The sequence below is a fragment of the Rousettus aegyptiacus genome, unplaced genomic scaffold (genome assembly GCF_014176215.1).
Source record: "Rousettus aegyptiacus isolate mRouAeg1 unplaced genomic scaffold, mRouAeg1.p scaffold_m13_p_9, whole genome shotgun sequence".
NCBI lineage: Eukaryota > Metazoa > Chordata > Mammalia > Chiroptera > Pteropodidae > Rousettus > Rousettus aegyptiacus.
The window spans coordinates 70831676-70855962 of NW_023416312.1; the positions used below are offsets into that span (position 1 = coordinate 70831676).

A 24287-nucleotide genomic window follows, 5' to 3' on the forward strand; every position below is an offset into this window, starting at 1 on the left:
AAAATCTCTATAGCAAAGACTCATTCAAATTCTACTATTCTTTTCCATAACAGTCTGAATATCAAGATGCTATTATTGCAGACTATGGTTCCCTTAGAGAGCTCTCCATGTCAACGGTGATTTAACCTTAAGAGGGGAGTAAGGTTTTACTTTTGATATAGGGTGTCCCTAGAAGAAAAACACATATACGAAGCAATTAGGATATATACAGGAAATTAAAATTTGCATATATTTATGGAGAATAACTCATAATAAACTAAAATAGTCTCAAGGGAAATCCCTAAACCCTGGATCTTTGGAAGTCAGTATTGCAGGACCTTTTGATGTCTTAGAACAAAGAAATGTAAGAGGTACAGCAATGACTCATTATAGTAAAATATTCATAAATAAAACTGGACACAGTTAAACTGAGCTATGATGGTGGAACATGGGAATCAAGAATGTCATTTCTTGAGGCAAGCTGACCTGAATGCCAATGTTCATTTGCCACTTATCAGCTGAGTGACATTGGCCAAATTGCCCCAGTTTCCTGTAAAGTGAGACTCAAAGAGTTCTTACCTAAAAGGGTTGTTATGAGGATTAGAGACAATGGTACCTGTAATGTGTTTACCTAGTATAGTTCCTTACACAGTAAGTACTGAAGAAATCATAGCTATTATTAATACAGTTATCAGCAGTAGTGTATCTGAATTAAAAAATATAATCAAAAATTTGCATGTGTTTATGTGAATAGATGGTAACCATGACTGTTAGCTCTCTTACTGAGTAACATTGCCATGAACAATGCTCTTTAAAAGGGACCTCATAAATGAAAGTCTGAGGACTTTAGCTGGTAGAATGATATCAACCTAAAAAGGAAAAAAACTGTTTCTCTCAAACTTCACAGAGCTTCCTTCACATCGGTAGGAAACATGAAGTTTCAGAAATTCAGGAGGAATGGAAGTGACAAGTAGGCATTTGATTACAAATATGCTAAGCTTGGTGTTATTAAAAAATTATGAGGAGATTGAGAGAGCCTATTAAAGTGATTAACCTTAAAGAGTCATCAATAGGAAATGTGAATCAGAAGTTATTTTTGATCAATTGTGTTCAAAGAATAAATCTAAATTCAAAGTAAAATTAATTTATTTTCACAGATCAATACTGCCTTTCTATAGATTGCATCATAACAGGAGAAAATATCAGACATTTTTAGGAAGTGATAGCAAGTTGATCATTAACCTAATCAGCTTTTCCTTCGAACCAAACAACAAATTTTGTACATGCCATGACACAACTTTTTCAAACTCTTCTTTTATGATGAATTTCAAGTCATATTCGAGGTTGGTGAGAAGCATAGAGAGTGGACTTTTACATCAAACCTTCCAACATGTTCACATATCTCTAATTTCTTCCATATCCACTCATCCTGCCCATTGTTGTCCAATCATTTTTTAAAAAGACCTAAATGTACTAATTTTCTGCCCAAATCTTCCCCATTATGAGTAGATTAAATCTAAACTCCATAGTAGGATTATAAAGATCTTATGTAATAATGGTTTGACGTACATTTTCCAGATTTATTTTTCTCTATTCTTACTTATCCTCCTCTCTTCTAACCGGTTCTTACATTTAGCATGCATCAGAATAAGATCATAAGCTCATTAAAAGCTGCAGATTCTTGGGTTATATCTCTTGACATCTGGCAGTGATTTCTTAGAATTGGAATTTTTAGCAAGCAAAGCAGTAGATTATCAAATCTCAGTTAGAGAAACAGTGGCCTAAACCCTGTTCCACCAAATGTCTTCTCATTCTTTCAAAAGCCCATTTCAGTTTATACCTCCCCGCCTTTGTATCCTTATGTTTAAATTCCTTTCTTTCCTTTTTTTTTTTCTGATTAATTGAACTTCTACCAATCCTTCATGACCTGGCTTGAGTATTCTCTTTGAAACTTCTGCGCAGAGTTAGTGTTCCTTTCACACTTTGTATGCATGTTGGATGCTCATATTTTTATTAATCTCCCTCAATCAATTTAGAATTTCTTCTAAGGGCTGAGAACTTCTTTGGATAATGTCTAACACACAAAAATAAATGTCCAATAAGTGATTTTTGATTAAATGAATAAGCGAGTTGATGAAGGTTCTTGGCTTTTATATTTAACATCATATTAAATAAACAGATATTATAATTTAGAAATTATTTGCTCGAATTCTGCCTTGGGGCATTGATGTTAAGCAATTTTCTCATTTAGTAAGAACAATTAAGAATTTTTCTAAACAATTCATAATATAAGATGTTGTTAATAGCTGAATAGTTAAAATCCAACTTTAATATTGTACTTGGAATAAGATTTTTGAAAAACCGAATAGTACAAATAAATTCTTGTCCTACAGCTGATTAATTTATTTGGCAATAAAAGCTTCAGCTTGCATTTCAATTACATGACTTTAAATAGACTTTGAAATGTTAATATATCAAAGTCAAATGATGACAAGACAAATGTTTGTCTTACCAGGAGGTATTATTTTGAACCCGGGAACAACAACAATGAAAACAAATAACAAAGAAATCTTTAGATCCATACCAGTTTCAAAAAATTTATATTTTGGATACATTTTTGAATACAGAGCTATCAGAAATCTAGGTGTAACATGAGAATTTTCCATCTAGTCTTTTGTTTCAAATTAAGAGACAAAGTTCTTGTTAGTAGATACTACTTTCTTGTATGAGGAGAAAGTCGACAAACAAAATGTAATTATATATGTGTGCGTGCGTGCATACACGCCTGTGTGCATGTGCATGTGTGTGTGTATGTGTGCGAATGCTATGTCAGATGGTGATAGGGCTAATTTAGTTAGGGAGGGATAGGAAACTTCTTTAATAAGGTGACATTTGAGTAGAGATCTAAAAGATCTGAGGGAGTAGATCATGTGAGTATCTGAGGAAAGAGAATTATTCCACATAAGTGGGGATAACATTTGTGAAGGCCTTGAGGACAGAGTGTGCTTGCAGAATAGACCGCATACCAAGCAAGTCAGTGTGACCGGAGTGGAGAAAACTGGAAGAAAGAGGAAGGATATGAGGTCTTAGAAGTAGTGGTGATGGTGGTATGTATGTGGGTTGAAGGGGAGAAGCTACTGGGGACTTTGGAACAGAGGAGTTATATGATCTAAAATTTATTTGTATATTGTCTATATAAGCTTTGTCTTTCATTCTAAATTCTTTGTCACTTCATTACTTTGTTTAGAAGTCAAACAGCATAATCAGAACAGTTTAGGAAGTTTTAGATAATTATTAATAATAATCGCATTTAATAATAATAGTTAATATTAAATTTAAGCATCGTCATAGTAAGAAGAACAAAAGCAGCAAAAATAGCAACAATGCGCATAAATGCTACCACTTAGTGCCTGCTCTGTGTACTCTCTCTATATAATACATTATTTCACTCAATTCTCACAACTACCTGTGAGAAGGTATTGTTATTCTTCCTATTTTACATTTCCAGAGACATGAACATAAATTGTTTAATCTACAGAAAATATTTTATTTATGCTGTTCTGTATCTTATGCAAAACTACATTGATCTTGTTTTGGAATAAAGCAGCAACATAATAATATAATGATTTATTTGGCTTACTTGCTTTCCATAAGTAATAACAGTGGTTTAATCCAAATGGCAAATATTAATAGAATATCCTATATTCCAGGTATCATACTAAATACTTCATATACATTATCTCATTTAATCTGTACAATAACCCAGACAAGGAGACTGGAACTCAGAGATGTGAAGTAACTTATTGAAGGTCACATAGTTAGTAAATGGCAGAAAAGGGATCAAACCTAGGTTCATCTTACTCTAGGACTTGCCTTTTTAACTACTGCTATATGAATAAATGTGGGTGAAAATATATTGACTCATTTAAAGTTGTTTAAAGTGTATTTGGTGTAACTTGTTTCAAAACTCTATTTTATTTTTAATCTGTGAACATAGAGTCATCTCCAGTTGGATGCTTAAGTCCATTTGGAGTCGGAATATAACTTAAGATCCTATAAACCTGTAGGACAATTATGCTGTTCTTTCTAGCTTAGACTCTGTGACAATCAGCCATATTTTTACCTTTCTCTGTCCACATCATCCATATGTTTATCTCATCATTTGAACTGTCTTGTCCTTGAGACCAATGATGGCCACGGTGTGCCTATCACTTTGAATATGTAACATTTGGAAAAATATATTTTTCATTTTAGTCTGTCCAACATATGTTATAAAAACAGTAACAGGGACAAAATACAAAGATGAATTGCTGAAAGAAAAATGAGAGAGGGAAAAGAAAGTCACCAAGGAGGAAGGAAATGAGAGAGAGAGAGAGAAACTCTGCCAGTGACAAACTGGCAATATATACCAGCATTGGTCTCTCAATAGCCACCAGTCTACCATGAATTTTCAAAGATTCTGCTTTTACTCTCCTTTCCTAGTACAAAACACTCCAGAGGATGACTGAACCTCATTTTTCTTTCCTCCTTACTCATCTCCTTATCCTAAGAACTCCCCCTAATGCTTGCTCATATTCACAAAATCAAAAGGGAAATAAATTGTTATGAACAGTTTATTCTTGGAAATAAATTAGACTGGAACTCCTGGAAACCAGGAGGCAAGTTTTATTTATTTCTGTATTTTCAGCTCCTGGCCTATCAACTGAGAAAATGTTTGTCGAAAGAATGAGTGCCTCAGTGAAGTTCAGGCTATAAAGATGGTGTGGGTAATATCAACAGTATCTTACATGAGCACACAGAGGGCTAGCATTATAAAATGTTGAATCTAGCTTTTACAGTACTGACCATATTTGGCACAATCGGCTAGTGAAAATAATCCTTTCATTCTTTCATTATTCATGTGCTTCCTTTCCAGAGAGAGGAGAACCATTCTTCTCTCTAGCTTCCATGCTCAAACCTCCAAACAAGCATAACACTGCCATAATTAACCTACTAGCTCAAATCAATTAATTATTCTCAAAGGTTTACAGTAGCACCCCATTTTCTGAAATCAGTATGTTCCAAGACTTCCAGTGGATGCCCAAAACCTTCGATAGTACAAAAACTCTCTCTCTCTCTCTCTCTCTCTCTCTCCCTCTCTCTCTCTCTCTCTCTATATATATATATATATTTATATATAAATATATATATATAAAATGTTTTTCCCTATACATACATACTTCTGATAAAGTTTAATTTATAACTTAGGCACAGTAAGATATTAACAACAATAACAGTAATGAAATATGTTATAACAAAATACTGTAATAAAAGTTATGTAAATGTAGCCTCTCATAACCAATCTCATAACCAAGATGGCTACTAAATGACTAATGGGCTGGACAAAAGGATGATTCACATTGCAGGAGGAACAGAGTTGGATGGTATAAGGTCTCATCATGCTACTCAGAATACTGCACAATTTAAAACTTATGAATTGTTTATTTATGGAATTTTACATTTAATATTTTCAGAAACTACAGAAAGTGAAACCACTTATAATAGAGATTTGTGTACTTTCTAACAAATGAAGCAATGAACTTAGGTCCTTTTCACTTGTATCCCTTACTGTTCTTTGCTGCCCAGGGTTTGCTGTCTTGCACAGTAGGAAGGCATTATTAGCTAGCAGATACTTACATAGGAATGCCTGTAGGACCTGGAATGTCTTAGCATATTTGCCAAAATTTCAAGGGAAAAAATTTAAATTTTTAGAAATTTATAATTTAATAGAAAAAGATAAATTTCATTTGAAAGTGTAGGACAAATTATGTATGTATTGTTTTTTATTTTATATATTTATACAGTTTTAGATTTTACAAAAAGCTCTCTCGGTGCTTCAAAGAGATCTGTACAATTACATTATATAAACAAGTACCTAAACTACTGCAACTGTAGCTATTTTTACCTTATTGACTTCATCTTAGCTACAGATGGGCATTTACCTTTAAGAATCAGTAAAGAAAAATCTTCGTTTTACAACATTTTACCTGTGAGATTTGCTATAATTATTTTATATTTACCAATTATTCTCATTTGCTGAGTTAGTCTGCTAATCTTTAAAAAAATTTTTTTCTGATTGAAATTAACTCAGAGATTTCCAGAATGGTTAGAAGTTCCTCTTGAATTGGAGAAAATAATTTATTTTGTGCCATATGTTTAATAGAATGGTGTAGTGGAAATAATGGCTGGGCTTTGAACCTTAGTTCTATAATTTACTAGATGTTTAAACTTGGGCAAGTTATTTAATTTCTTTGTACTTCGGTCTCTTAATTTCTGGCTCTCAGGATCATTAAGAAGTACATGTGAAATGTGGAGTGCACAGTACAGTGCCTGATGTCCTGTCCCATGTACTATTCACATTCTTTAATCTCAGCACTGCCCTAACAACCCTCCGGGAGACTTAATGTCTGTGGAAATGAAAAGTGGCTTCTCTTCCCAAAAAAGTTGGGGACTTTCAGATGGAATCAACCCTGGAGGTTATGTACATGATTTTTATTTTTCGCATTCACACTAAAGAAACCTTTTAACTGGGAGTTTAATATAATAACACAACAAGAATGTATACAGTTGGAGGAAGTAGACTTACATTCACAGTACTAAATGTTCACTGAATGAGTCTTTGTTTACTGCAATCCGTGAGGCCACAGATTCATGTCACTGAAAATAACTAAGCACAATGAAAATAGTAATGCAATGTTGTTCTTAAAGTTCATTCACTTATTTAATGATTTGTTATCTTTTTTTCCAGACAATGTATTTTGGAATTTCTAAGCTACAGCTCATTTATTAGGCTTAAAATAAAAGAAAAATAGAAACTGGGGTGAGTGAGGGTTAGGGAGTATCAGGTTTCTTCTGGAGGTGATGAAATGTTCTGGAATTATACAGTGTTTATAGTTGCACAACCTTGTGAATATACTAAAACACATTATCGTACATTTTAGATGGATAATTTTTTTGGTATGTGAATTATATCTCCATTTAAAAAATAAATAAAAGGTGAGTAATTTCAATTATGACCAATATAAATAGGACCAATATAAAACAGGAGTGTTACTTTTGAAATTTATACAATAACACAATTGTAAGGAATTCTATCAAATTCTAGATATCTGAACATGAACTATTTTTTTTGAGGATGCATTGCATATTATTTACCATAAAAATTCTACTTTAAGTTATAGATTTTACAAATACTTATTAAACACCATGAATCTAAATATCTGTAGGATAAATATCTAAAAGCTCAAATAGTCTCAGAACTCCCAATTATATGCCACCTGTTTTTAATTTCCTTCGAGTAAAGACCCCAGAATCCTCCCAGAATTCTATCCCAAACTTCCTGTTATCTTGCTTTATCTTTTAATTCTAAATTGTTTTATACCTCAAAAGCAAAATATATTCAAAACTGTACTTTTAATTGTTTTTCTATTCTTTTTTAGGGACCTGAGGGAGAAGTTGGGACAAAAGAGTCCCTCAAACAAAACCAAGTAACCATTTGTTCCTATAATTTACTCTGAAATGATGACTAGTTTTTGAGAGATACTATTTAGCCTCATTCACTCTCTCTTTATTGTGGTAAAGTGAGACATTGCTTCCCCTATCCCCATTCTCCAACTTTGAGAGTTCATCTAATTAACTAAACAATAGCTTGAATGTCTTTGAGGCTGCCTGTAGTAAAGACTTTATAGAAGCTTCATTAGTAATAGTCATATCTAAAATAGTATATCAATAGAATTGGGTAGCTACCAGAAATTAGGGTTCTGAAAGCAAAACCAGTGGTTCAAATGCTTTGGGAGATTTATCAATCTGGCTTCTAGAATGATAATCTTTGCTATAGAATTTCACAGAGTTAAAGTGAAATGTTTCCTGTTACCAGCTTTACTGATCTCATTGCACCAAGTCGAATTTCCCCTCTTTATTAATATAGAGAAGGAGATGGAGAGGGAGCTTTAAATAAAAAACACAAACTTTATGGTCATTGGAAAGTACAGATTAAGTAGAGAAAAATAGAGTTTATTAATACATGGATTGTGCTTACACATGGAAGAACTCAGTGATGAACAACTCGAAGAAGTGGTCAGAAATTGAGCTTATATAGCTTTTTAACAAAAGAACAATACATTTACAGAAAGGTGATAAGATAAAGGGAAGGAGGCTTTGGCTTTTAGAGTGATAAACTGTGGGAAGGTAAGTATATGGGAGAAACTAATAGAAAATAAGGATTATTTAGTAGGATTTGTTATGTAGATCCTTCTTGATGCCCATCTTCGGGCTGATAAGAATCTAGAGTTCTGTTCATTAAGATTTCTGTTCTTCCTGGTAAAGGAAAGGGAAAGTGACAAATTTTTGTCCTGCTTTTAGGCAAAAGGGGGAGGGCAGAGAGCTTTTCTTGTATTTACTTCTTCTCAGTTATCTTTAGCTTAAAATAATCCTTATACTAAAGTGGCATATTTGGGGGTGGCATATTATGATACTCTACATATCCAACTTATCAGATAAGTAGAGGAAAATGTTGGATCAGTTAGCTGACATTTTGAATGTGAACCAAAAATATAGACAATTTTAAATTTTTATTCCTCCTACCCCCAGTTGGGTTACATAGCATTGAGATGCAATTTGGTAGAACTAGAGTGCCTTCTGTGAGATCCTGGTCTGAACATGATGCTCAGGCCTGCAGATGCCTTTGAGGCAAAGGGACATTGGAACTCTCTTTTCTCCTTAGGTTTCTGGGACCGGATTCAGCAGTAAGCAATTGGTCTGAGGAATGTAGTAAGTCAGACATCCACTCATTTCACTACATGGATTGTACCCTGTTAACTGATTTAATAGTCCTCTCAGTCATTCTCTATGTGATGCCTAGGCAGACAGTTATTTTGATGCACTCATACTGAAGTTTTAGGCTGGTTTCTACAAAATGATCAAACTGATTGTTAGCTCTGAAGAGACGACTTTATTTATTTATTTATTTATTTACTTACTTACTTACTTACTTGTTTGTTTTACTTGTTTTCAACCTGACATTCCTGTTCTCATTATATTGACAAGTAAAGAGACACAAAAAGAATCTGCAAAGGTGTATCAATAATGGGCAATATTCTTAATATTCTCCGTTCAGGGATCCCAGTTTTGGAAAAGTCCAGTGCTAATTAAAGTAACGACTCTCCTTATGGGAAAGTGAATTGAAGAAAGATTGGTGTTAAGTATGTATGTGGGTATTTGTGTGTGTGTGTGTGTGTGTGTGTGTGTGTGTGTGTGTGTGTGTGTGTGTTGAAGGTGAGAAAAGTAGAAATGCTATTGGTCTGGAGAAGAACTCAGAGAGGTGGTAGCTGGGGTAGGGGAAAAGTCAAGTGACTCTGAAAAACTTAAACTGAAAAGGAGGACCCATATATTTAAGCATTGCATGATCTGTACTTCTAATCCTCACCTTTATGACCAGGACATTTATATCCAGACTTTTGCACTTAATAATTCCTTTTCTCCTTCAAAGCCTCATTTGTGGGTATGAGTGGAGATGACAGGGAAAAATAAGATTTGTTTTTCTGAACCCTGTATCCTTCTAGAGAGGTGAAATTCCTCTCGAGAACATTTTATTTTTTTAAAAACTGGTCCTTTAAATTTTACTGTTAAGTAGTCTCAGAATAAATAATAGGAATTCACTAGAAAAACTCAATTTAGTGTGTTTTACCATTGTTTAATCTGCTAGCCGAGCTACACTTGTCCTAAAGAGCTGCATAATTCATTCAAATGACCTGAGGCTTTACTCAATTTTCCAGCACACACACAAAAAAATCTCCTGCCCCAGGAGAATGAATTATTTTGTGTTGTACTGCTTTCCATGACTGACATTTATTTGACTCAGAAGTATATTTACATTATTGGCTTAACTTGGAGTCCTTTGCCAAATCAATAATATGCTGTTATTTCTTGCTTCAAGTGGTGTCAATATTATTTTTATTCTTTTTTTTAAATTCCCTGCAGTTACAAAAATTTTCTTTGACTTGTGAAAAATTTTACTCCTAAGATTATAAAGAAGCAGAGTAAATGTCCTTTTAATCTTCTGGGAAATGTGTGCCTCTTTAAACTTTATTTACGTCAGAACTTACTGTAACAAAGGACAAAAGCCCTAGACGTGGTTCCCTGCTCCTCGTGGGTGTTCAAGGCTAGGCCTTCTTGAAGAGAGCCTGCAGTTTATAGTTCACCTCCTGACTGTTACTTTGCAAGGGGTATGAGAGGGGGCTAGAAATAGAACAGGGTGAGATTCTGACCCACGGTGACCACTCAGGAGGCTCTGGCCTGGAAAATTCCCCTGTATGTGGCAAAAACAAATATTTGACATGGGGGGAGAAACCAGGCTTAAATAAAGAGTGAAATCAGTTCCCATTTTACCTCTCCTACGGATAACCATTTGTGCTTGTTCATTTTTTCCCAAGCATCAGTTTTCCATCATTTGGACAGAGTGTCATCCTGAATCTGTCCAGAGTAGAAGAAAGAAATGTCTTGAGATTTAATAAAATGGTGTGTATGTATATTGGGGGCATTTTATCAATGTTTAAACTCAGTCTACCAAGAGAAACACTAAAATGGTGTGCTACAAACCTTTGAATCTACTATATTTTTCAGGCAACAGTGACCACTTCTTATGGTCCCATCTACTTGTATTCTATAGAATTGAGTTCAATGTTAATGGAGAAACAGACAAATGTCAAAAGCCATCTGTTTGTCTCACGTCATTTGTAATTTTATCCTGTCACTTACCCTCTCTTCTTCATTGCTGTCTTGCTGAATAGGTTTCTTAAGTCCATATCTATTTCCTCAGAGCCTGCCTTCCCCTACCTGCGGCCTTGCAAGTGTGGATAGGTGCATTCTGACTGTTATTAGAAAAATATGATCCATAGAAATAACTGAAATCCTTAGACTCATTCCAGTGTTCTGGGTTCTTTGGTTTTCTCAACTCACTGTAGTAAATTATCTAGTCACACATTTCGCCTCAGATGGTCTCCATTTTGGGACTAATATTAAGAAAAGTATTCTCTCCCATGTAACAATCCTTCAAATTATTTTCCTCTATGTTAGTGCTTTTCTAACAGCTTATGAATGGTCAACAGTGACTTTCTGTAAATGTTGCAGGCTTTCTTTTTCTCCAGGACAAAATGTGAGTTTAAAGGACCAAGCTAGTGCTCCTTCCTATAGTATAGAAGTTAAGAGCATGACCTCCAATGTTAGATTGTCTCAGTTTAAATTCAAATGTCCTCATTTGATAGCTATGTGAGCACAGAAAAGTTCAATTCTGAGCCCTAGCTTCCTGATCTGTAAAATGGGGTAAATATTAATAGCTTATAATAGCACCTACCATATGCTAGGCACAGTTTTAAGTACTTTAAATATATTAACTCATTTAACTTTCATAACATCATTCCCAATTCTCAGATGATAAAACAGACTCAAAGAAAAAAGAAACTTGGCTAAGGTCATAGTATTAGTTAAGTGGTATAGCTGAAGTTGTGAAGCCAGGTAGTTGGATTCCAGAGGCCATGCGCATATCGGTATACTATATTGCCTCTCCATTAAATTATTGAGTATAAAGCACTTAGCACAGTGTTTGGTACATAATGTTTATTACCAACTGGTATTATCACTACCATTACCTTTTTTCCCTCCCTTTTGCCACTCTTGCTTCTATTGGACTGATTCTGTAAAGTTGATCATTCCTGCCCCTACAAGAAAAAAAAGCAATGCGATCTGGGCCATAGTAGCTGCCTACTCCTTCTTCATCTTGTGTGCTTCGTATTTAAACCACAAATATAACAACAGTATATGAAAGGGAGCACTAAATGTTAATACCTCTTTTCCAAGACCTGAAAATTATATCCTTCCTATCATCACCCTTCCAGTAACAAGCCAACAGAAATTGTTTAAAGCAAAAGAGAACTTTTAGAAACTGTAGACTTCAAGTCAAGTTGCTACTGTTCTCTAATAAGCAGGGGTAACTTTTTTAAAAAAAATAATGAAGGCTGCAAAAGATGTTGGTGGACAAAGACTTTGCTTCTAGAATTAATTTCCTAGTCTCTACTTCTTAATATGTTTTGGAATGCCAATATCAGGGAAAAAGAAAGAGAAAATTCTGCAAATAATTACATTCTTTTAAAGTAAGCCACTAACTTTGAAATTCTCTAACACATTTGTGGAAACTTCATTTTTTTTTTGTATGAGATTTATTTGAATGAGCTGTTATGATTGGAGACAGTGAGAATTTCAGATTAATGTTTTTCAGCCCTCCCACCCCCTCAAAAAGCCCTGTGGAAAGCTGGCAACTGTTCATAAGTCAGCCCTAGAATTATGTACGTTGAAGGCTCCCAGTGGACAGACCGAACATATAAGAAGGAAACCAGAGATCTGGTGCTATTACGTCTTGAGTCTCAGGAAACGAATAAGCACAGAATTAAAAGCATTCTTCAGCCTGAATTTTTAAGGTAGGTCTGCACAATGTATATATATTCTATTGGGAAAGTAGAACATATATTAAATGAAAATATTTGCTATGGATTATGGATAAACTTTACCTTTTCCCTGTATTTTAACACTGTATTTGCAAACTAAATTATTTTCCCTGTATTTTAACACTGCATTTGCAAACTAAATTATTTAACTGTTGTTTCTCTTACAGAAATGTACTTAAGAACTAGACAAGCTGATTTATGACAACTAACTTTTAAACTCCAACAACTAGTAAGTCTTCAAGTGGGTTTATTTTAGATTATTTTATGTTAATTCATTAGGTCAAGATTATGAAAGAATGAGCTTTAGATAAAAATGATACTTTGCTGTTTATTAGGAGATTCTTTGGCAATTATATTTTCATTGAATAGTTTATTTATGTGTGTTTTCAAACACTGTAAAGTACTAGTCTTAGTCTTATTGTGTTTACCTTCACCTACTTTTCTTTTGTTTTAAAACAATGTTGCTACTAAGAAAACAAAACAAAACAAAAAACAAAAACTGGTATCACAAAAAATGAAACATTGATTATAACATTTGAGAGCGGTGTAGCAATGTTACTACTTAGCTGTGCTAAACTGAAAAAGTGGCAAAGGAAAAATGATAATATTATATCATAATTAATTTTTGATGTTTAATTCTTATTTTATTGAGCAATCAAAACTATTTCTATTTGACACTCAATCAGATTGGCTAGTTTTTCTTTTTCTTTTCCTACTTGAAAAGGAAAATGAATTTTTAAAAAATATATTAAACTTAAATATCTATATCTAAAACTAGTAGTTTCTATTAAAATGTGAATATGGGACTTTTAGAAATAAGCACAAATTTTGTAACTGCCTCTTATTTATATTATTATTGTGAAACCAATGGAAAAGTAGAACTAAATGAATATTTTTTAATTAGTAAAATCCAATCATATACCCCCATCCCAATGTTTCTTTTGCATATTCTCTTTTAGTTTTTTGTTCACTTACTTATTTTTTTCCATGACTTATATTACTTATATTTTTCATAGCTGTAATGAATTTGTATATAATTAGCTTCTTGAATAAGGAATTTTTCTATGCAATAGCAGGCAGCAGCATGGTTTCTAGGAATTATACAGACTGAGATATGTGCTCAAATGTTTTTGAAATATTAACTTTTACTTAGTTCATTCTTATTTGTTTCACAAATTTCCTATTCTGGCTAACCTTTTGAAGAATTAACTTTATTTAAACTTTTTAAAAATATGATGGAAAGGATGGGCAAAATGTGTTTTTTTTGTTCAGAATTTTTAGTTCCTGATGCTGAAATGTCTTAACTTTTTTATACTAGTGAGAAAACTTCCTTCTTCAAAAAATAAAATCCATTCTTATTTCATTAGGCGTGGTTCTGTTTCCTAATGTTTTCTATAATCACCTACCTTTTTCGCTTTCAAGAAATTAAAAAAATGCTAATGACCTAATGTTGTCCTAAACTCTGTATGTGTTCTGAGAATTCCATTTTTTTTTTGCCCACAGAAGGAGTAAAAATTAGTTGCTGCTGACATTTCAATATGACAGGTAACTTCGCCTTTGCCGCCATCAGCAAAAACGTCACCAGCAGTCTTCATTTTGGACTTGTGAATATCTCTGGCAATGAGTCTACTTTTAACTGTGCACATAAGCCATCAGATAAGCATTTAGATGCAATTCCTATTCTCTACTACATTATTTTTGTGATTGGATTTCTCGTCAATACTATTGTGGTCACACTGTTTTGTTGTCAAAAGGGCCCTAAAAAGGTTTCCAGCATTTACATTTTCAACCTGGCTGTGGCTGACTTACTGCTTTTGGTTTCTCTTCCTCTCTGGGCAACCTATTATTCTTACAGATATGAATGGCTCTTTGGATCTGTACTGTGCAAAGTTTTTGGTTCTTTCCTGACCCTGAACATGTTTGCAAGCATTTTTTTTATCACCTGCATGAGCGTTGATAGGTACCAATCTGTCATCTATCCCTTTTTGTCTCAAAGAAGAAATCCCTGGCAGGCATCTTATATAGTTCCCCTTATTTGGTGTATGGCTTGTCTGTCTTCATTGCCAACACTTTATTTTCGAGATGTCAGAACCGTTGACTACTTAGGAGTGAATGCTTGCATTATGGCTTTCCCGCCTGAGAAATATGCTCAATGGTCAGCTGGGATTGCCTTAATGAGAAATATACTTGGTTTTATTATTCCTTTAATATTCATAGCAACATGCTATTTCGGAATCAGAAAACACTTACTAAAGGCCAATAGCTATGGGAAGACTCGTGACCAAGTCCTGAAGATGGCAGCTGCTGTTGTTTTGGCGTTCATCATTTGTTGGCTTCCCTTCCATGTTCTGACTTTCCTGGATGCTCTGGCCTGGATGGGTGTCATTAATAGCTGTGAAGTTATAGCAGTCATTGACCTGACACTTCCTTTTGCCATCCTCCTGGGATTCACCAACAGCTGCATTAATCCCTTTTTGTATTGTTTTGTTGGAAACCGGTTCCAACAGAAGCTCCGCGGTGTGTTTAGGGTTCCAATTACTTGGCTCCAAGGCAAGAGAGAGAGTGTGTCATGCCGAAAAAGCAGTTCCCTTAGAGAAATGGAGACTTTTGTGTCTTAAACATAAGAGTGGAATACACATTATTAACATGGCTACTTGGTTTAAAGTCCCCTTGAATTATCTTTTAATGGCTTTAGTAAGATCAGATTTTTTCCCTTAATGTAATCTTTTCTCACTCTTCTAGAACAGGAAAACAAATGTAGCTGCAAGTTTTATACTCCAGTGACTATCAGAAATCGTCCTACTCTCTTTTTCTTCCTGGTCTATTGGTACAAGACTGTTATTGGGTAGACCTCCATAACCTAGAAGCAACTGAGGATTTATCTCAATTTAAAATCAATAATAAATTGTGAATGGTTATTTGGGGTTTCAGATTTCTTCTTGACAAATTCTAGAGTTTTTTTTTTTTTTGTTGCCGTTGTTGGTTTTTATATCCATTTTCATCAGGCTTTCCTCTTCAACCAAGGCCAGTCTTTTAATTCATTGCATTATTTACAAGACATTATGCTAAGAGACACCATCACTCTTAAGTGAAGTATATTACAATAGGCTGGTACTGGATTATTCAGGCTCAAGGCATATGCTTTCCACTTTAAAAAATTATAGATAATAATCCTTTTACATTTCACTTGAGCTCAGGTTTATATTTCAAATATTGAGTAAGGCTAGGAGCATGGATTAAATCACATATACTCCTACATTTTAGCTTAGTTTTATAGTTATGGAAAATTAAATGTACAGTAACTTAGATTTGTAACTAAGAAGTACTTGAGTTTTCACTAAACTCTGAATAAACACTTTTAAAAACTATCATCTATTTTAATTATTGTTTGTAGATTTCTGTTCTCTGATAATTTTTTATAAACAATAACTAAACACTGTAGAGTTTTAAAATGTAAAAGGTCACTTTTTACATTCTTGATCTTTTAGATGTGGTGCTTTGATATATAGAAAGTTGACTTGACTTTTATTATTGATGTTTTGGTTCTAGGTTGCTTCCCAAAATATTTGGGTGGCTTCTTTAACTCTTTAATTTGTAGTAAATTCTTAACTGGCATAGGAAAAAGTTATGTCAGAATAGAATTTTGAGACCCAAGGAAGACCAAAGGACCCAGCAAATGACATCTTTGGCGTTATGCAAAACCCTACCTGTCAGGGCAATACAATGTGGCTTTAAAAATACAGACCATGGGGTAGTCTTAACCTATACCTATAAATACTGTTTATTCCAGGATTTATAGGATTCTGTGGAACTCTTTTAAATCAATTGCTGGTCAATAGATATCCTTCTCAAAATAATTAATACTTGTAAATTAGAGAAGTACCTGAAACTGACTGAGTTACCTAGAGTTTACTTAGAATATAAATCCTAATTTTAGAAGTTAGAGATTTCATTCTGTACCAGCCTTACATCAGGGTATCTAAGATCTTTCTAGGCTAATGCTGACCTCTGAGGTAGAAATAAATTCTAAGGCTTAGTGTCTTTGCCAGGTTCCAGGGTTATAGATGGAAGAATCCTCTTGCTCCACTGGGAAGGTCTTAATTTTATGTAACATTATCAATAAAATAGTTAAATGTAACTTTGACGTTATATTTTAAATAATTTTGTAAAACATCTCATATAAATAAAATCTTTATTTGGACAATTACGTGTGCTTATTTTTATTTTAAGTACCTTCAAATATAGATTCTTACCTTCTCTTGTATCTACATCCTTCTTATAGTTTTCACTGATAATTCTTAGTTTCAGCCCCCATCATTCCTTATCTGGCTTCTTGCCTTACTCTTCTAATTCCACCCATAATTTCTCATTCATTATAAAAACAAAGTCCAGATTTCTTGTCATGCTCTTTAAGACCCTAGGAGACCTGATCCTTCCCAGCCTCTCCGGCTTTTTTTTTTCTCTCTCTGACATCTCTCTCGCACTCTTTGTTCAAGCTTCACAACAGAACTTACTGCTTTTTAAAGATCTGATGCTCTTTCATGCCTCTCTGCTTTTGTTTACACAACTTTGTCTTCCTGAACGCCCCTCCAATCATCTCCACCCTAGGGTCTCTCCTCAACTGATGACCACTTACTCAGCTTTCAACATTCAATTCATGTCAATTTCTCTACCACAATAATGATATTTATACTAATTATAGTATATCTCCTCCCTTCATTGGGAGTTTCCTTAATGAGGAGAATCTTTTCTCTAGCTCTTGGGATTTTAATCCTGGCCTCTTTTCCATATGAGCCCAATATTGAGCCTTAAGTACTTACTCTCTGAGGCTTGATCTCCAGTGGTCTTTCCTGGAACTAAGAAGAAAAGTCAGTTGAGAAGAAATGGGGCCTGAACATGTGATCTCTAACTGTAGGAATGTGCAAAGGTATAAATGTCCTCTTTCCTCTGTGAAAATGCAAATTTTAGGTAAGCTTCTCAGATAACAAATGAAGCTATATTCTTATTTGCCCATTTTTTCAAGTATTACCTAATTTCCTTTCTTTTCCATGACCCCACTTTTATTTACCTCACACAATGCCCAAGAACCACATAATACTAACAAGTAATAGTTACTATTAAGTGAGCATTACTATTGTAAGTATTTTATATGCATGACGCCATTTTATTCCCATAATGACTCAGTTATTCACATTTTGCAAATAAGGAAACTGAGCCACAATGAGTTCCTATTAATCTTTAAATTTGGCACTGACAGATGACCTGGGTATTTAAGAGTTGAAACATGAACCCTAGGCTGCCAAGCAGATATTTCAGATATAGTCTTGCTCAGTCCTCCAACCTTTCCCCTAACCTCACTGCCTGCACATTCCTGACCATAGCAATACATGAGCTCTAGGCAGGTAGTATATTTGCAGTTATGGAGAAATAGAGCAGAAGCAGATGGATAAGGCTTTCTTCCTGGTTCCCCACTGCCCTTTTCATGTGCTCTGTGTTGTACAGAAATACATGAAATAACCGCTACCCCCTGCTACCCTCTGTACCTCATACACAAAATAAGTCAGAAACTTTAAACATTTCTTTCGAGGAACAAAAATGTTGCCATGAACTTTAGCTCTGTGAAATTAGATTAAATAAGATTACCAGAGACATCTGTCTCTCTCATTTTGCAGAAGGAATATTTATTTTTATTATGGAAAGGCAAGTATTAATTATTTCTACATTTTATATCCTCAAATTAGATCTACTGAATATATGTTTTTGGGAAACCCCCTTTTTTCCTGATCTTTTGAGGTCTGTATCAAAATAAGGGGACAAGCTGAAGGAAAGCACATTCTATTTTGACTTTTCTTCGATTTCTATTTTTTTTCCTGCAAAGATCTGAGACCGGGAAACTGGTGGACTTATTGATCGACAGAAAGAAAATCCAAACTTGATAAACTGAATTAATCTGGCTCTAGGCATATGCTTTCTTGAGCTGATTGAAGCAAGAAAAGGTTGAGGTTATAAGGAATACATAGCTTTAATTATTTCGTTAATTTCTAGATAAACTATATCAGCAGTAATGATTCACATATAATAACAGAAATTCAAATGCTAAAAGTAATCACTTCTGCTGCAAAAGACCAGTGGCCTATGGCTGAATTGGCTAGCCTTTTAGACATTGGTGTATTCACTTGCACAAACATATCTACCAAGGTTTTTCAGAAGGAAAATTCTTTCTCGTAAAATTCTTTCTTCTGGGATGATAGGATTCTTTTTAAAATTAGAAATAGTTGAAAAATTAAATTAAAAATAATTGGTGTATATTTCTTATTAAGAATCAACAATACTTTATCATTGCTGAAAAATTTAACTATATAGATAAAAACTAGCTGCAGAGATAATCATTAACATAAATTAAAATTATTATAAATATGTAAATATAGACAGATTATATATATGTTCTTTATTTTTTAACCTCTTTATCCATGTCCATATTTATGTCTCTTTTTATCTATAAGGTATATCCTTCATTACCCCATGGTACATTTCCTTTTATTTTGGGGGGTTAAATATTTAAAATTTTTTTATTGAGGTATAATTGACATATAACATTACATTAGTTTCAGGTATACAACATAATGATTTTATATTTGTATACATGGTGAAATGATCACTACAATAAGTCTATTTACCATCCACTACCATACAAAGTTACAAAAGATTTTTTTTCTTGTAATGAGAACTTCTAAGATTTATTCTCTTGACAACTTTCAAATATGCAATAGAATATTATTGACTATAATCACTATGCTGTACATTATATCCTCATGACTTATTTGTTTTTTAACTGGCAGTTTGTACCTCTAGACCGCCTTAACCCATTTTGCTCACCCCTCCCCAAACTACTCTCCCCCCAGGCCACCACCATTCTGTTCTCTGTATCTAAGAGTTTTGTTTTGTTTGTTGGTTTTGTTTTTAGATTTCACATATAAATAAAGTCATACAGTATTTATCTTTCTCTGTCAGACTTATTTTACTTAACATCATACCCTCCAGGTCCATCCATGTTGTCACAAACCTTTTTAAAAAATATTTTAATATTTTATTCTTAAACTCCCACCTGATTTACTAAAAAAATTTTTTTTCTTTTCTTGTTGGGTTATTCTTTCCTATGATAAGTCCCAAATACTCATGACTTTTAGCAATCCAGGAGATTATGTCTGGTTACCATTGCCCAGTGGTAGAAAATATTGGAAAATCTGTTGTTAAGACCACTGACCCATTTTCTCCAGCTGTTGTTGCTACATTATTTATCAGTTTGTCCACATGTGAACAGATGGTTCAGACTCCTGGCCACTTTAAGGAGTTTCTAAGTACACAAGGCACCCGATAAGGTGTACGAGAAAAAGGAAGCCTCTTACCCCAGTGTTACACTCATCAATATCCAACGCATGCCACGGTAGACCAGGTTTCAAGCAGATTTTTATTTGTTTGGCATCTCCATGGAGCCAAGAAGGATTAGCAGAAAGTCAGCATGAGGAGCGTGCCATTCCAGGAACCAGTTCTCTTTTTCCTAAATGAAGCTATTCTATAAGCTGAAGTCACAGTTCAAATTCCTTCTCAATAAAAATGAGTATCTGTTGTCAGGGAAATGGGTGGGTAGTGAGGCTGATGTTGCTTCTTGATTGATGGCATTTGTAAGCCACACCTCAGTGCATAAGACGTACTATAATCACTTTGAACTTCTTAGAAAAAGATCTAATTCATGATTCCCTTCCCCACAAAAGACACCTTTACCAATTACCTCTCCCCCTGCAAACTGGAACTCAATATACCAATATGTATAGGATATAGTTGGCACAGCTCCATTTCTCTGGAAAGTTGGAACCAGACCATTGCCAAGTCTCAAAATTTCCAGTTATATTCTTCTCTCTGAATAATGGAACTCCACTTACTCTACTTTTGTTATCAGTAAAAAGATAATCCCTATAACAAACAAAAAATCTACTCCAGTGTTTTTTGATATCTTAACAACTCGAGATATTTGTGGATAACTGTTTGACTATTATTATGGAATGAATAGTGTCTCCTCCATATTCATATGTTAAAGTCCCAAACCCAAATGTGATTGTATTTAGAGAAGAACTTTTAGGAAGTAATTAAGGTTAAATGAAGTCATAAGGATGGAGTCTTAATCCAATAGGACTGGTGGCCTTATAAGAAGAACACTCTCTTTCTCTCTCTCATGTTATTGCTCTCTCTCTCTTTCACCACATGCATGCACTAAGGAAAGGCCATGTGAGCACATAGTGAAAAGGCTGCCATCTGTAAGCCAGAAAGAGAACTCTCATGAGAACTTGACTACACTGGTACCCTGATCTTGGACTTTCAGCCTCCAGAACCATGAGAAAATTAATTTTTGTTGTTTAAATCACTTTGTCTATTGTATTTTGTTATGGCGTTCCCAACAGAGTAATATAGATTTAGCTATCAAGAATAGTTCTAGAGGAACCTAATTTTAAGTATGAGTTTTCGGCATCACTTCTGGGGTTTCTGGAATTGACTCTTTAATCAGACTAGTTTTAAAGATGCTAATGACTCCACTAGTAGTTAACAGAACACTGATGTTTGTGATATGATCTAGCAATATATATAAACCAGATATCACCATTGGGTATTTATAGTCAACCACTTATAAGAAGTAACGAACAGGGTAATTGTGTACAGTTATGCACTGCATAATGATGTTTCAGTCAATGATGGATTACATATACAACAGTAGTCTTTAAGATATAATGGATCTAAAAAATTTCTTTCGCCTAGTGATGTAACAGTCATAACATTGTAGTGCAACATATTACTCACAGCTATTAATATAGTATAAAGATATAATGAAATATTTTTATACTACTATAAAAAGTGTTAGTATTTTAAACTAAGTGTTATTACAAAAGAAAAGTTAAAAAATTAAAAATTTATCTCTATCTCACTTGTTTCACTTGGCGTAATGCCGGAGCCAGCCGGCTAAAGTCCATCAGTACCTGAAAGAGAGGGGTGAAGCCTAAGAAAAAAGAAGATAGGAAAGCGCTTCGGGAGGGCATACAGTCACTGCTGCAGCCCTGAGTTTATTTATCACAGCCTTTATATAAGTTTTTGGATACAATAGCAAAGCACAGGGTACAATATAGTAAAGCACAGGGAACAATAGTAAGGTACAGAGTACAATGGCAAAGCACAATGTACATTACCATAGGAATGCTGACATTCACATAAGTTCCTATTCTTTTCTGGGCTGTAAAGCATTCCACTATCTTAAAAGGATTTCTTTAGGAGGCAAACCTCCCCTCCAAGGTCGGTAATATTTAACTCCACACCCTGCTTCCTAGAACCTTTTTTTAAGCAGTCTCAGCAGCAGCAGCAGCTGCTTCATGGCTATCAGCTACGTGACTTCTTCAGTGTCTCTTAATGGCTCCCGACAGGGTAATACCCTCTAGGCTCATTTATGTTGTCATGAATGCCAAAATTTCTTTCTTTTTTTATTGCTGAGTAATATTCCAACATATACATACATATACCACCTCTCCTTTATCCATTCATTTATCAATGAACACCTATTTTGCTTCCACATCTTAGCTATTGTAAATAATGAACATAGGGGTGCATATATCTTTTCAAATTGTTTTCATTTTCTTTGGATAAATGCCCAGAAGTGGAATTGCTGGGTGGCATGGTATATCTATTTTTAATATTTTGAGAAACCTTCAAATTATTTTCCATAGTGGCTGTACCAATTTGCAATTCCACCAACAGTGCAGAGGAAAAGGGTTCCTTTTCTCTACATCTTCACCAACACTTGTTTGTTGACTTTTTGATAATAGCCATTCTGACAGGTGTGAGGTGATCTCATTGTGGTTTTAACTTGCATTTCTCTGATGATTGGTGATGCTGTGCATCTTTTCATATACCTGTTGGCCATCTGTATATTTTCTTTGGAAACATGTCTATTGAGGTCCTCTGCGCATTTTTTTTAAGGCGAGGCAACCCTTGGTTGACCTCACAGATTGCAAGGACCTTGTCAGCTTACAATCTCTTATTTTAAAAAATTGTTTACACCTACAGTGCCTGGCCTTCCTAGGTGGTCTTCCATCCAAGAACTAACCAGGCCCGACCCTACATAGCTTCCGAGATCAGACGGGATCGGGCTCGTTCAGGGTAGCATGGCCGTACCTCTGCCCATTTTTAAATTGGATTGCTTATTTTTTTGAGGTTGAGTTTTATGAGCTCATAAAATAAAAAAAAGTTACAGTAAAGTAAGGTTAATTTATTATTGAAGAAAGAAAAATATTTTTTATGAATTTAGTGTAACCTAAGTGTACAGCTTTTATCAAGTTTACAGTAGTGTGCAGTCATGTCCTGGGCTTTCATATTCACTCACTACTGACTCACTGACTCACCCAGAACAACTACCAGTTCTGCAAATTCCATTATGGTAACTGCCCTATACTGGTGTACCATGTTTTATCTTTTATACTGCATTTTTACTGTACCTTTCCTACATTTTGATTTGTTTAGATACATAGTTATCATTGTGCTACACTTGCTTAAATTCTAGTCTAGTAACATGTTGTTCAGGTTCATAGCTTAGGAGCAATAAGCTATACCATATACCTGTTGTGGTTCGATCAAATCTAAGACCCACGGAGCCGATTGAGATGAATCGTGAGCCTTTATTAGCCAGCCGGCAACTGACTCTCTACCATGCAGGGTTAGAGATCAGTCCCGAGCTCCCAAAAGAGGCAGTTTATAAAGCCTAGAACCACACCCTGGTTAACATCAAACAAGTAAACAGATTACAGAATCAGAAGTTGGCCATTAGCATATCTTTGAGTAGGTTACCACACCCTGGTTAAGCATATCTTTGAGCAGATTACAGAAGTAGAGTAAATCCTTAATGCTGGTTTACTGGCAAATTTTCCACCCTTAACAACAGCCTAGGTGAGTAGTAAGCTATACCACCTAGGTTTGTGTAAGTGTACTCTATAATGTTTGCACAATGAAAAAATCATATAATGACACATCTTTTAGAATGTATCCACATCCTTAAGCATCACCGTACATAATACTTTTGAACACTTTTGGCAAAATAACAACTATAATGAGATTGGCTAGTTGCTCCTAATGTTGCAGGAAAAAGTGGGGAAAGAAAAGGTGGGATGAGTTCAGAGATTTGAATTCCCAGTTCAAGTGCTGAGTAAATGACTTTAAAGCTTGTATGTGTGTCCTGAAGCAAATCTTTATCTCCTGTAGCCTCAGGGCTGAGATTGGCTGAAAATTAAATGCCGAATCTTTTTCTACAACTGGCTGAATTACAATGCAAATTGAACTTCCAGTGTTACACGGTTAAAGGAAAGCATTGATTGAGAAAGAATGAGGTTCTGTAAATTAGAATGGGAATGTGAGGGAAGACCATGATGAAGCTGAGAACACTGAGCCCCTAAATTCTGATGCTTATTCTTTGCTACCCCTAGTGATAACACCCTCTCCACCCCCATTTGAAGGGATTTATCTTGCATTGCCTGAGGAAACTGTAATGGCCTCTCCTGAGGCTGTTACCATGTAAAAGAATTCTGAATCTCCTCAGGACTCACCCCTGTCACTCCTTTTTTGCTTCTAGACCTAAAACTAGATTCAAGTTCTAGTGGACCGCTAAAGGTGAAGCACAAAGTGTGACCTATGAAGAGTTGAGCTACACTCTAAAAGAACTACTTGAGTTTTTTAACTTATGTA

The 24287-nt window shown here is 34.6% G+C and overlaps 1 protein-coding gene and 1 pseudogene across 1 annotated transcript; one reads left to right on the forward strand and one right to left on the reverse strand.

The window, feature by feature from the left end:
- The first annotated feature begins 12377 nt into the window (after positions 1-12377).
- On the forward strand, positions 12378-15366 carry AGTR2 (angiotensin II receptor type 2). The gene is made up of 3 exons (XM_016159011.2): positions 12378-12488; positions 12683-12744; positions 14019-15366. Exon 3 carries the CDS (start codon positions 14054-14056, stop codon positions 15131-15133), a length of 1080 nt encoding a protein of 359 aa, XP_016014497.2. The 5' UTR covers positions 12378-12488; positions 12683-12744; positions 14019-14053; the 3' UTR covers positions 15134-15366.
- A 7244-nt stretch (positions 15367-22610) lies between these two features.
- Positions 22611-22729, reverse strand: LOC118607970 (annotated as a pseudogene).
- Positions 22730-24287: the final 1558 nt, after the last annotated feature.